Raw genomic sequence first — 12896 nt, forward strand, 5'->3', positions numbered from 1 at the left:
TCACCATTCAGCAAAAAAGATAAATGCCGTATATCACCATTAAAAAAAATCTAAACAAACAAAACAAAACAAAAAAAAATATATATAGCACTCTTATATATAGCACTTTTTTCATCCCATATGGTAATAACAAAAATACACTTCTCAGACAAAGCTACATGTTCCAGATTTTAAACAATTTTATAATTTTAGCGATCAGTGCTAAAAGTAGCTTAGTAGTTTTTACTGCATTTTATATCGTCAACAACTGAAAGGCAATTTAATTTACACAAATTAATTATAAACAACAGATTCTTCAAATAAATGTTTTTTGTTTCACTTCAAGTAGCCTTAAAACAAGGGACACATAAAAACAGTGTGCTTTGGGGGGGGGGAGGGGCTGAGAGTGTATCTAAAGTGTGTTTTAATCTGAGCTGAAACAGTGCCAGGTCTAATCTCATACCCTTGTGAAGGGAACAAAAGGCTAACTGAAACGCAACATAGTCTATATCGATATAAAAAAATATTGTGTCTTAATTTATCTCATATGAAAATACAACTCTGAAAAAAAAATAAGGGACCAAATTGAAAACCTCTGGAATATAATCAAGAGCAAGATGGATGATCACAAGCCATCAAACCAAACTGAACTGTTGAACAGAATTGTTGCACCTGGAGTGGCATAAAGTTATCCAAAAGCAGTATGTAAGACTGGTGGGGGAGAACATGCCAAGATGCATGAATCTGTGATTAAAACCAGGGTTATTCTACCAAATATTGATTTCTGAACTCTTAAAACTTTATGAATATGAATTTTGTTTTTGCATTATTTAAGATCTTAAAGCTCTGCATCTTTTTTTTATTTTAGCCATTTCTCATTTTCTGCAACTAAAAATGCTCTAAATGACAATGAATTTGGGAAAAATGTTGGTTGTAGTTTATAGAATAAAACAACAATGTTCATTTTACTCTCTTCATTTTTACACGAGCTATATATCGACAATTCTTAAAAACTCAATATATTGCCAAGCCCTAGGGGATGCTTAACCTCTAAACTATATTTTCTTTTTTTTTTATTAAAAAATTATATTCATAATTTAATGGAGTCTGATCCCTATCCAGAAAACTGTCCAACGATAGGCTGTAATGTATTAATTGTAATTTACTGTAATGTAATGTACAATGAATGTCTGTAGTGTGCAGACACTTCTCTATCTCGCCAGCAGGGGGTGTGCTGTGTGTGAATTTCAGTGTTTTTTAATGGTCCGGATCTCATCCATCAGTACAGAAGCCGGTTCTGCTGTGAGAGTCCGCGGTGCTCAGTGTGACACACGGCTCAGGAATAGCTGACTCCTCTCAGTTACTAATTAAAGCTGGGGGAAGTCTGGCCTGTATTTTATCACCACTAAGGGTCAAGGACACGGATGATATGCAGTGTGTGTGCAGCAGTGTCTCCCTCTCACCAGCAGGGGGAGCAGTAAGCAGGTATGGAAATCCCCTCTTTATGGAGATTAAAATTCCCACAATCACCAAAAAATCACCAAAAAATGTAACACAATCCACCCCAACCACACACACACACTGGTGAACATTATGATCATAGATATAACACAGAAAGATCATATTATATTATATTTTTGTGTATAATTGTTCAGCACTGTGCGTTCTGTGCTTCAGGAAGTTTAGAACAAGTAAAGGAGCAGCCTGTTCTGACATGCTCACAACTGTATTCTAACTGTTGATTCACAGCACAGTTATTTAAAATTATGTGTTCAGGATTTACTTTCAACGAAACCCATTATTACACTTTTACAATATACTATTTTAGTTTACTCATTTTCCTTAAAGGCCCATTTCCGGTGTTGTGCTGAATTCAGCACCCCCGCCAGGAAAAGCACCCTCTCTCGGGAGTGTGCATGTACGACTTCTTGGCCTTAACTTTTTTTTAGACAATAAAAATACCCAAGATGCTGTTTTAAGCTACGCTGACTCCTTAGAAATTATGAAAAATTGTCACGTCACCTGCAGCCGCTCCCGAGAGGCATGGAAAACAGACCCTCTTGGCAGCACAAAAGCACCGTCTTCTTGTTAAAAGCGCTTTAACTTTATTTAGAAATACACTCAGAGAGGGGGTGCTTTTCCTGGTGGGGGTCCTGTATTCGTCACAACACTGGTACTGGTACCATTTCCGGTCTAGGTCTAGTTTGAAGTTTTCACAATCAGTGATGGTTTACAGTCTTAAATAATATTGTAATTTTGTGAGACACTGACGTTTGGGTTTTTACATAATCATTAACAATAAAAGAAATAAAGGATTCAAATAGATCACTCTTTGTGTAACACATCTATATAATATGAGTTTCACATTTTAAACTTGCCCCCTATGGGACAGTGGGAAAAACCCCTGGGGCCCAAAACATGGTACGCACAAAAACATTGCGTACGCCATATTTCATGCTCACGTTCAGATGTACTAATGTGACTTGAACGTGAGAAAGTGCGTTTGCCCATGGAACTTTCATTTCAGGCGTACGTATGTTTTTTGTACGTATGTATTGTGTTTTTGTCATTTGGAAACATTAAGAGGCGATGCATTAAAATTACAACTAAGATATCCTTTACACACAGATTGGAGTAAGCCATTACTGGGCAAAATAAAGTAAAATATTAATCAGACAATTAAACAGTAAATTAATCAGACAATTTTATTGGCTTACTGAAATAATCATTCAATGTGTTTCCACTTAGCCTAGATTATATAAACATGCAAAAAATGTTGCGCTGGAATTGTTTGAGATGGCAGCATTGGCATTATTGAAAGATATTGCTAATGGCCGAATTCGTCGAGAGCATATTTTCCGTGACCATTATGTTTTTTTGCCCGATGATGATGACTAGCTTATAAACCGTTTCAGATTTCCAAGAGCATGTTTGGGATAAGATTACAAGCTGAGTGCGTGAGGGGTGGCTTCTTGGTAAGCAACTCATTTAAAGCATTTAATGAAAGCATTTATTATCCAGCTTAGAATAATTCATTTAAAACATTGGTAACTATAAAATTACTTAGAAGACTTGCGACACTTTCTCGATGGGTATATTATACTCTAGCATATTATTATTATTATTATTAATATTATTATTATTATTATAACATTATACTCTGCGTAATTGATGGAGGAGACATGGCAGATGTGATGTTTTCGTGCAGCTTAATTTTAAGTTGCGATGTACTAGGAGAAAGTATGTGGCATTCTGCCTACGCAGGGTTTGATAAATCCAGATTTTTATGTGCATATGGAACTTTTCAGCTCTAGGTGTACGGAACAATTTAGTAGGAAGTCCACGCAAGTCTTAGTACATGAGGCCCCTGGACCTTTCAAAGCTTCTGTCTGATAAAACAATCACCAGAAGCCTAGCATCATCACTCTCACCAGAGCCATTATAGCAGAGGCTGTAAAAGTCAAGTGTCCAGGGCAGAGCTGCTCCCAGTTTGTGTGGGAGATGAAGGTACCAGCAGGGCAGGCATGTGAAGGCATAGGAAGAGCTCTGGAGCAAAGTAAAGCGTTATAACCCTACGTTCCTCTAAAGCATTTCAGATCTGCCATGTGGAAGGTACCGAGGTAACTGTGGCCTTGATTGAAGAGTGGTTCTAGATGTCAAGTTACCCACCTTGAACTGGATTCCAAGTTTTAGATCCACATCTTAGAAAACCACAAGATCCATCCTACTGTATGTTTCTTTGTGTGTGTCTCTGACAGTATCAGAGAAGTTTAATAAAAAAGCAATAAAATCACTTCTACTCCTGTATTCTTTCCTAATTCTGTTACTCTGCTCATTCATTGCATTATATACTATGATGACATCTATACACTTGCAGAGCTGATTAACCCCTGGACCCACATGACTGCCAGATTAACACTGACACAAAGAAGTACAGGGTTACAAGTGTCTAATAGCTGTGTTTAAGTTGAAAGTGACATAAACTGTGAACATACATTGCTGTACTTATTATCAGAATACTGTGCATTAATACCTTTACCTGTTGATCATATTTATAAGACGTAAAACCATCATTATACTTAATAGCTTTTTATTGCCCTGCAAATCCTTTCACTTTTTTTTTACATAATTTGATTTTCGTTTTTGTTCTTCTTTACACTGTGTCGGATTTCAAGATAAATTGGCTAATAGAAATCGCTCAAAATCAATAAGATATTATTCTGTTGACTTCCACTGAAATAAGATTCCAATAAGGTTCCACTTTGTATATATTGGTTTCTATTCTAGCAACAATAACAACAACAGTGTATTTTTGTAAGGTCTTCTCTGCTTTTGGCAATGTATAGTATCTGGTCCTGTCAGTTTAATGTTTACCTTCTACCTAGGCAGCTCTGTTCTAGATTAGAGATGTGGGATCAGACGTTTGCTGATTTGAACCCCATGATCAGCATCCATGGCTTTGGAGCAAGTTACCTAACACAAAGTTGCTCCTAGAGGTTTGAGGTGGCTGTATAGGGCAAATGAAAATTAACAGTTAACAGAACAGTTTTTAAGCTTTCTTGGTGAAACAGTATCCAAATCAAATTATCCATTTCTCAAATACTGAAGTTGTACATTTGGATTATGTGATTTCACAGCCTGCCCTGAGCAAAAACCTGTGTTGTTTGTTTCCCTTTGTACAAAAAATACCTTTGACCTTATTTTCCAATCAATGTTAGTTCACCTATTATATGTACATGTATATTATCCAGATAGCAAAATGACTTTTAATCAACATTCATTTTCCCAGCCACAATGCATTAAAACAATGTTAGTCTCCAATGTCAAAATTATTTGCATTCTATTCTTATAGCCTGTACTTTGGTATTGTAATGTAGAAAGGGACATTTAAATAATAACGCTTTTAAATTTAGTTTATTCGATGTAAATTAAAAAAAATCAACATTAACCATTTAGACCTATAAGGCAATCTTAAATAAAATATTTAATGTTTTAATGTACTTTTTTTCATCATCAACCTTAGAAGATGTAATACAACCAAAGAGTTAACGTTTTTTTATGTTTTTTGCTATGAGGGTAGTGTACAAGTTTTTTCTTTTTTTTTTAATAAAAAAATATTAGTAGAAGTAGAGTCTGTATATTTAATTAAAAAAATAATAACTTGATAAATAAGACTTTATCAAACTTTTTATTAATTAGTAAGACATAATAAGCTCTTTATAATGTTTGTTTAAATTCATTATAAATAATTAAATAAACAATTAAGTAAGTAAACCATCCAGCCATCCGGAAAGGGTCAAGAGGCGACGGAACTCATCGGCTGTAGGTGAAATGTGTAGGCTGGTCACATGACCTGCTAGCGCGCGCTCGACCTCGCTATGTGGGAGGCCTCTGATTGGCGGGATAGAGGAGAGGGGCGGGACGAGGGGGTAGACGTCAAACAGGTTCGGCAAGTTTTATACTTTCCCTGCATTCACTGAACTCCTGCACACACACACACACACTTATACACACACACTTATACACACGCTTTACTGAAACCATTAGCGCTTTAATAACTCTCAGGAGACATTCAGAATCCAGGAGCTTCAAGAGTGAAACACAGACCGACACAGAGAGAGAGAGAGAGAGACCAACCTGAGACACAGGTGAGTTAGTTAGTAGAGGTGTGTGTGTTAGAGTGTTAGTGTGTGACTGTGTGTGTTTTGGTCCAGTTAACAAATGTGCTTGTTGTATTGTGTACATTTACCACAGTGTTCTGTAAATAAAGGTCACATCAGTCACATGGTTCTTTAGTTATTACATATTTTGATATATTGTGTAAATGCTGGTGTGTTTTCATGTTCCTTCACTTTATTTCACTTTCAGTACATGTCGAGGCAAGTCTTATCATTCCACAGAAATCATACCAGTGAAATCTACCCAGACTTTACATGAAATTTCCACTCATCCATCAATACGCCTAAAATATAACTGTAAATAGACTTTTGCTATAGCTAAATTGCTGCTCTTACAATGTTTACAACCACCTGAGCTTTAAGACAATGCCAAATCCAGTCAGATTAACTTTATTAGGTTCTTCTGTTATCCTGCTTTCATATGTTATTTAGCCTTTAATGATTTTATACTTTGTTTTATTATACAAGATTTATTAAAACTCATGGGAGTATCATGGGAATGACTAAGGCTGAGCTGGACAATATATTGATATTTTATCGTATCGTGATAATTGTGATTTCTTATTGTATTGACAATAAGCATATTGAGGATATCATCATCAATACATCAATCACCAAAACTGTACATTTTATTACAGTGTGTGTACAAAATGTAGTTGTTTAATTGGGGGATGTGCACAAAAATTAAATAAGAAACCCTTATTTAAATATTTAAAAAGGATCTCTACTGTGTATTGTGAAAATATATTTAAATGTAAAATACTGTGCAATAATTGTGACACACTAAAGGATGAACCTCCTTTTCCATGTAGTCTAGTATTATTTAAAATAAATTCTACTGTTTTAAGAAAGTGTGTGCAGAATTGACTAGATATTGATCTAAAATGGTTAATTGTGGAGAAACGTATATTACAAACATACATTTCTATATTAATGTGGGGTTGATGGGAACCAGAAGTCACTATGGCTACAGCACAAATGTAAGCATTTTATTTATTATCCAAAATGACCTGCGAACCTACGTGTACTTTCTGAGCTTGTAATGTAATAATTATATAGTTTGGTCTGTGTTCTTTAAGTACATTGGATGTCCTTGTATTTTTTTGATACAAGTCTATATGATGAGAAAATGATTCACAATACGAACAATTATGTGTGGAAAACCTTGTTAATGCTTTTAGCACAATACTTGTCTTGCATTTTGTTTTACAGAATATATATTTTATTTTCAAGAATGAAGAAAGACCAAAAATGAGGAATGAACTTTGGAAAGAACAACTGAAAAGACAAGGATGCTAATAATAGGGAAGACAGGAGCAGGGGAGTACAGATAGAGGGAGAGATAGTTTTGCCCTTTGTCCTCAGGTGGAGCTGAGGCTTGTGTGCTGCAGGAATGGCAAACATGCAGACGTTGTGTCAGAGCGTTTATAAGAGCACGGTTCTCCTGAGAGGGCACGGAAACAATGTTAGCATTTATTAACAGACTCAGGACACCAAGGTTTGACTTCAGTTGCGAAGCTTTTTATCATTTTGTGACTTTGGGCCTCTTTTCGAGCCCACATCGCATTCCTCAGCTGTAATGTAAGAATGGCACTTCACACAGTTGTGGAAATCGATCCTGCGGGTTGGTTAGAGGAGCGACGTCAGTGGTGCAATGACTCTTAAAGCCTTGGATCATCATGTGCTATTGTCTGGATTTACCCGCTGATAAGTTGTGACGCTAAAGAGCTGTTTAGAGATGCCTGCGGACATGACCGGCCTTGCTCTGTTTTAGAATTCTGCAGTGTTTCACAAAGTGGTTTTAAAAAGAGGTGTGTGTGTACAGGTTTATTTGCATTGTCAGGCAGAAACATAAAATCTCCAAAAAGGAAACCTTGCAGATGATTATAAAAAGCTGAAAGTCATTTCTGTAGGCCATTCAAAATGTTATTTGTCCACAATATTAAGAACAACTGTCAAATGTATGACTATAAACAGTACAGTGGCATAAAAAAGTATTTGCCACCCTACACATTTTTTTGTTGTTGTTGTTCATACTGATATTGTTTCTGATTATTAAACAAATATCAGAGAAAGATAACTTGAGTAAATAAAAAAAAGCACTTTTTAAATGATAGTTTTTTCCTTTCATAAATAAAAATATCTGCCAACAAGTCTCACTTCTCTGGAGGAATTTTGGCCCACTCTTTCTTTACAGAGTAGTTTTAATTCAGCCACATTGGAGGGTTTTCCAGCATAAATGCCACAGCATCTCAATCAGACTTTGATTAGGACACCCCAAAACCTTAAAAAATTTTTAAGCCATTCAGAGGTGGATTAGATTGTGTGCTTTGGATCATTGTCCTGCTGCAGAACCCAATTACGTCTAATGTATGAATTATACAGGTCAGGTTGTAAGAAGCATAAAGCCACTCTGCTGAATTACAGAGTATAAGGGAGCGAGCGCTGCTAACCGGGGCTGGGAATTACTGCTAACCAGGGCTGCCTAGCACTGCTAACCGGGGCTAGCTAGCACTGCTAACTGGAACTGAGTAGCACTGCTAACCGGGGCTGAGTAGCACTGCTAACCGGGGCTGACTATGCTGCTAACCGGAGCTGAGTAGCACTGCTAACCAGAGCTGAGTAGCACTGCTAACCGGAGCTGAGTAGCACTGCTAACCGGGGCTGAGTAGCACTGCTAACCGGGGCTGAGTAGCACTGCTAACCGGGGCTGAGTAGCACTGCTAACCGGGGCTGAGTAGCACTGCTAACCGGGGCTGAGTAGCACTGCTAACCGGAGCTGAGTAGCACTGCTAACCGGGGCTGAGTAGCACTGCTAACCGGGGCTGAGTAGCACTGCTAACCGGGGCTGGCTATGCTGCTAACCAGGGCTGAGTAGCACTGCTAACCAAGGCTGAGTAGCACTGCTAACCGGGGCTAAGTATCGCTGCTAACTGGGGCTGACTAGCGCTGCTAACCGCAGCTAGCGCTCACCCTTGGACAAAATACTGGTATTTTAAGCTTACTGTAACTAAACGGAAGCGCTTGACTAAACCAAAAAAAAAAAGACGTTTTTTAGGAGAGAAAGATTAACATCTAGCACTCGTTTGACTTTTTTTTTAAAGAATTAGTTTTGTTTACTTTGGCTCTTCCCCATTAGATCGGAAACATGGCAATACCCACTTCGATGTAGGCATTCTTACTAGTGTCCTTAATATGCCCTATAGTCCTTATGTATGAAAATAGACCAGAAAATAGAAGTTTATTGATAGCATTCCAAAGAATATGATAAGTGATTTCTTGATTCTGCAGGACTGGTAGTAATCAGGCCTGGTTGTGATTAGTAAAATTTAACTCAGCTTTACAAAAAGTGTGATTAATCACAGTTAATTTTTTAGTTGCTTTATTTATAACTTTTTTCACAAAGGGCTAGATTGGTTTGGTTTTAAGTTTTTTTCCCTTAATAAATGAAATAATTTTAAAAAGCGTTTTCTTACTCAGGTTAACTTAAAAAAAAGTTAATCTGTAAAAGGGCAAATACTTTTTCATGCTGCTGTATGTGTTTTGCAAGTTTGGCTTGGTCCAAGCCAGTGTGGATGTTCTCCTACACTGTATTAGATTGTATGATCTGCAATATAAACATGAAGGCGGTAATGATGACTGTATAGCAAATTTACATTTGCTAACACTTTAAGCCAATTAATGTTAAATATACAAGCCATAGAAACTGCAAGATGGAACCAAGTAACCTGTTTATTGCTTGATCAGAGTCTTGGGTAGAAGATATTGTAGGGTTTAATTTAATAACTTTTCAAAATGGCATTTACTCTAATGACATTTAAGTTTCCAGTGTAAAAGACTACTGACTAGGTCTATAGACTCTTGCATCCAGAATATTACAGCAGGTCATGAAAAGTTCCAGCAGGCTGTATCCACAAAGGCTTGGTGTAAGAGTATGCATCTTTGATACTCTGACAAAAGCCACATTGGTTGGACGTCTTGGTCAGAACATCTATTAAACATGAGGCAGGTCTTTTGGAGTGTTTCCAGTATACAGTGGTCAGTCACTACCTAAAATGGAGTACTAGCAGCGAACTGGTGACAGGGTCAGGGGCACCCAAGGCTAGACTGTCTGTTCTGATCCCACAGTACAGCTACTGAAGCACAAACTCTTTAAAACATTAAAGCTGGCCTTGATAGGTCGGAGCTGTTTTGGTAGCATAAGGGGAGCTACACAAATACATGAATTAAAAAATTTATAACACAGTGAACTTGGATATTCTAATAGAGTAAGCTTGTTCAGCCTTACCCTTTCTAGAAAATAATTAATAAGTGTTCAATTATCAGGTTTACACCTATAGTGTGTCAATAAATAGTTCTCTGATAGTGCATCTGTTGCTATGAGTTATAGCTTAGCCTTTAGACTCATAATCTAATTTCACAGTCTGATTATACCAGTAATAGATGTCTATCCACTTCATTTCTTGTTGCAGATCCAGAGACAGCAGAGATCTACCTTAATGTGTCACCGGAAACCTTAGCCTTTAGGGCTGCTTCTTCACAAACTTCTGACAGGAAATAATAGGACTGAGACTAAAGAGACTAATTACTGAGAGACCCCCATTTTTAACGATGTCTGTGGACACACTGGATCCATCTCCACGACGTCTGGCAAGGCCTCCTGATGCTGCGCAGTTATCACCAAGCCCTCGCAAGCCGAGCGCTGTGGAGCGCCTGGAGGCTGACAAGGCCAAGTATGTCAAGAGCCATCAGGTGGCACTGAACAAGCAGTTGCCAGTAATTCGCAAACCTTTGATGACCCCCAACGACAGCAGGCCGCTTCGACCAGGGGCTATGCAACCCACTCGCAAGATGCCCACCCAGTCCCCTGCAAGGTGTGAGCCTCCACCCCTGGACTTGAAGCACTTGAGTAACTTGATCAATGGTGTTAGTGATACTACATTACTTTCCACTTCTTTGCAACTGGGCAGTCCTCGGAAAAAAGAAAATCCTGAATGCACCAAGTCATCCCAGCCCCTCTCTCCTACTTCACCTTCAGTTAAAGAATCTTCTGTCATGTCTCTGTTATCTCCTACATCCCAAAAAAAGCCATTAGTAGAGTGCCAAAAGGCTAAAACCTCTAGTGCTGGCACAGTCCGAAGGGTTGATGTTAGACCACAGGTTCCGCAGATGAGGAAGCCAGGCAGAGCACAGCTTCAGAACCGTCCTCCTGTGCAACTGCCAGAGCAGCGCATGCACTCGCAGCTGCTGCAGCTACTTAGACCATACACCCAGCCGCAGCATCAGCCGCTGCCTCTAAAGCCTGTTGGAATCAAAAGCAGAGTGGATGTAACAAGTCCAGTTACATCCCCCAAAAGCCCAGTCCTTACTTCACCCTTCTCTGCAGAATCCCTGAAGAGCCCAAATTCGACTTTGCCTTCTTCAGTTAGATCCCCAAAAGATGCTAACCTTGATGTCCCACCTTTGCATTCTCCCGCCATCGCATCACCGGTGTCCATTAGCGATGTCCCACCAGTAGATTCTCCAGCCATTACCCGCAAATCCTCAGTAAGCTCTAGGAAGCGTACTTCCCTCACCCGCTCCAAGTCGGACTGCAGCGACCGGTTTTCACGTGCTGGTGCAGAGGTCGAACGCTTCTTTAACTACTGCGGACTCGACCCCTCTGACTTTGATGATCTGGAACCTGGCTCTGACATTGCATCTGTTTCACGTCTCAGAAGTGCTAGTGCTCCTGCCTCAGAGCACACAGCTGAAGGAGGAGATGATGAAGAGGAGGAGGAAGCGCCCAAGGATGAAAGACCCGCTTATGGCGTTTCAGTAATTGAGAGAAATGCAAGGGTCATTAAGTGGCTGTTTGGAATGCGCCAAGCCAAGGACAGCACAAAGGTGGCTCACATGTAGGGAGTTCGCGTTTGCAAGAAAACAGGCAAGTCTCAAGGATTGGAACTTTTTGATTTCTGACTTTTTGGTTGCTATTCCACCACATCCAGAGGGGACAACAGCACTGGTATATTGCTCTCCTGGAGAACACTTCCTGCTAAGAACCCTATTTTCCAAAGGGTGCTGTACTTTTAGAAGTGTGTTGGGCCACAGAAAGTTTCAAACCAACCCTGCTTCTGTAAAGATACCATGTCCTGCAGGTTATACCTTCATCCAAACCTAAAAGACCATATTCAAATAAGCACTCCTGCAGGCAATAACTGATGGATGGATCAGGTGAGATGGATTAGTGGTTGGAGCTAAAATCTGTTGGAAGGTTGCTCCCCAGGAGTAAAATTCTAATTCTATAGTTTTTAACTGCAGACCAGGGAGAGGAAACTATAAATACCGGTAGATCTATCTCACAAAGGGTTGAGAACTGACCACTCCATCCAGTGTGTTAATATTTGTAATATTCATGTATATATTTTTTGCACCAAACTGTTCATGTTTTTGGGGGGTTCCAGGTTTGTGCATGGCTTCACACATTAGTGTTTTTCATTATTTTGAACAAATGTGCTTTGCAAGGGATTTTTAGGTGAATTGTTTCTACAACAATGCAGTGTTGGATCTAAATGCTGGTCACTTGATGTGATAAAAATGTGAATAAGCTGGAACCAAGTCTGGTGTCAGTTTTAGTGATAAGCTTTTACATTCACTGTACATTAAGTCTAAAAGAATGGAATGTTAAAGTGTTAAAAATAAAAATGTGATTTAAATGTTGCCTTGTTTTTGTAAGCGTGTTGACCATAACAGTAACTGGTATAGAAATGGATTATAGAAGAATGTAATAGTTCATTCACTGCATAATAGGTCATTCACTGCATGAGTTTTGGGTTTTGTGTGATTATAGACAGGAATAGCAGGGTAAATGGTAGGTTGGCACACTTTGCAAAATGTGGGTTGTAGCACCATCATAGACTACGTTCATATTACCAGGCTGAAGTGACTCGAATCAGATTTTTTGCTCAATGTGGTTTAGATCAGATTTTTTTTTCATGGCTGTGTGAACGTGCCAAATCAGTTTTTTTTTTTTTATAAATCAGATTTGAGTCATTTTTATATGTGGTCCTAAATCGTATACGTATTCGACCCATGAACATGCAACATGAATGTGAACGATCAAATCTGCAAATTTATGCTTTTTGCTTTTACGCAAGCGCTACGTGCTTCTCTCTCATACCCACACATCTCTTGGTGCAGCTGTGCAGCTATAGCTGTAAAAGCGGCAAAAGCAAACCGCCTGTTCTTTATGTCTCA

The 12896-nt window shown here is 38.7% G+C and overlaps 1 protein-coding gene across 1 annotated transcript; it reads left to right on the forward strand.

Moving 5' to 3' along the window:
* The first annotated feature begins 5413 nt into the window (after positions 1-5413).
* On the forward strand, positions 5414-12359 carry fam110a (family with sequence similarity 110 member A). The gene is made up of 2 exons (XM_007238033.4): positions 5414-5627; positions 10130-12359. The coding sequence occupies exon 2, from the start codon at positions 10269-10271 to the stop codon at positions 11556-11558; it is 1290 nt and encodes a 429-aa protein (XP_007238095.3). The 5' UTR covers positions 5414-5627; positions 10130-10268; the 3' UTR covers positions 11559-12359.
* The last annotated feature ends 537 nt before the right edge of the window (positions 12360-12896 follow it).

Source organism: Astyanax mexicanus, chromosome 12 (genome assembly GCF_023375975.1).
Source record: "Astyanax mexicanus isolate ESR-SI-001 chromosome 12, AstMex3_surface, whole genome shotgun sequence".
NCBI classification, from domain to species: domain Eukaryota; kingdom Metazoa; phylum Chordata; class Actinopteri; order Characiformes; family Acestrorhamphidae; genus Astyanax; species Astyanax mexicanus.

Bases quoted from the DNA above. Each gene is read 5' to 3' on its own strand.
- fam110a (XM_007238033.4), top strand. From the start codon at position 10,269: ATGTCTGTGGACACACTGGATCCATCTCCACGACGTCTGGCAAGGCCT.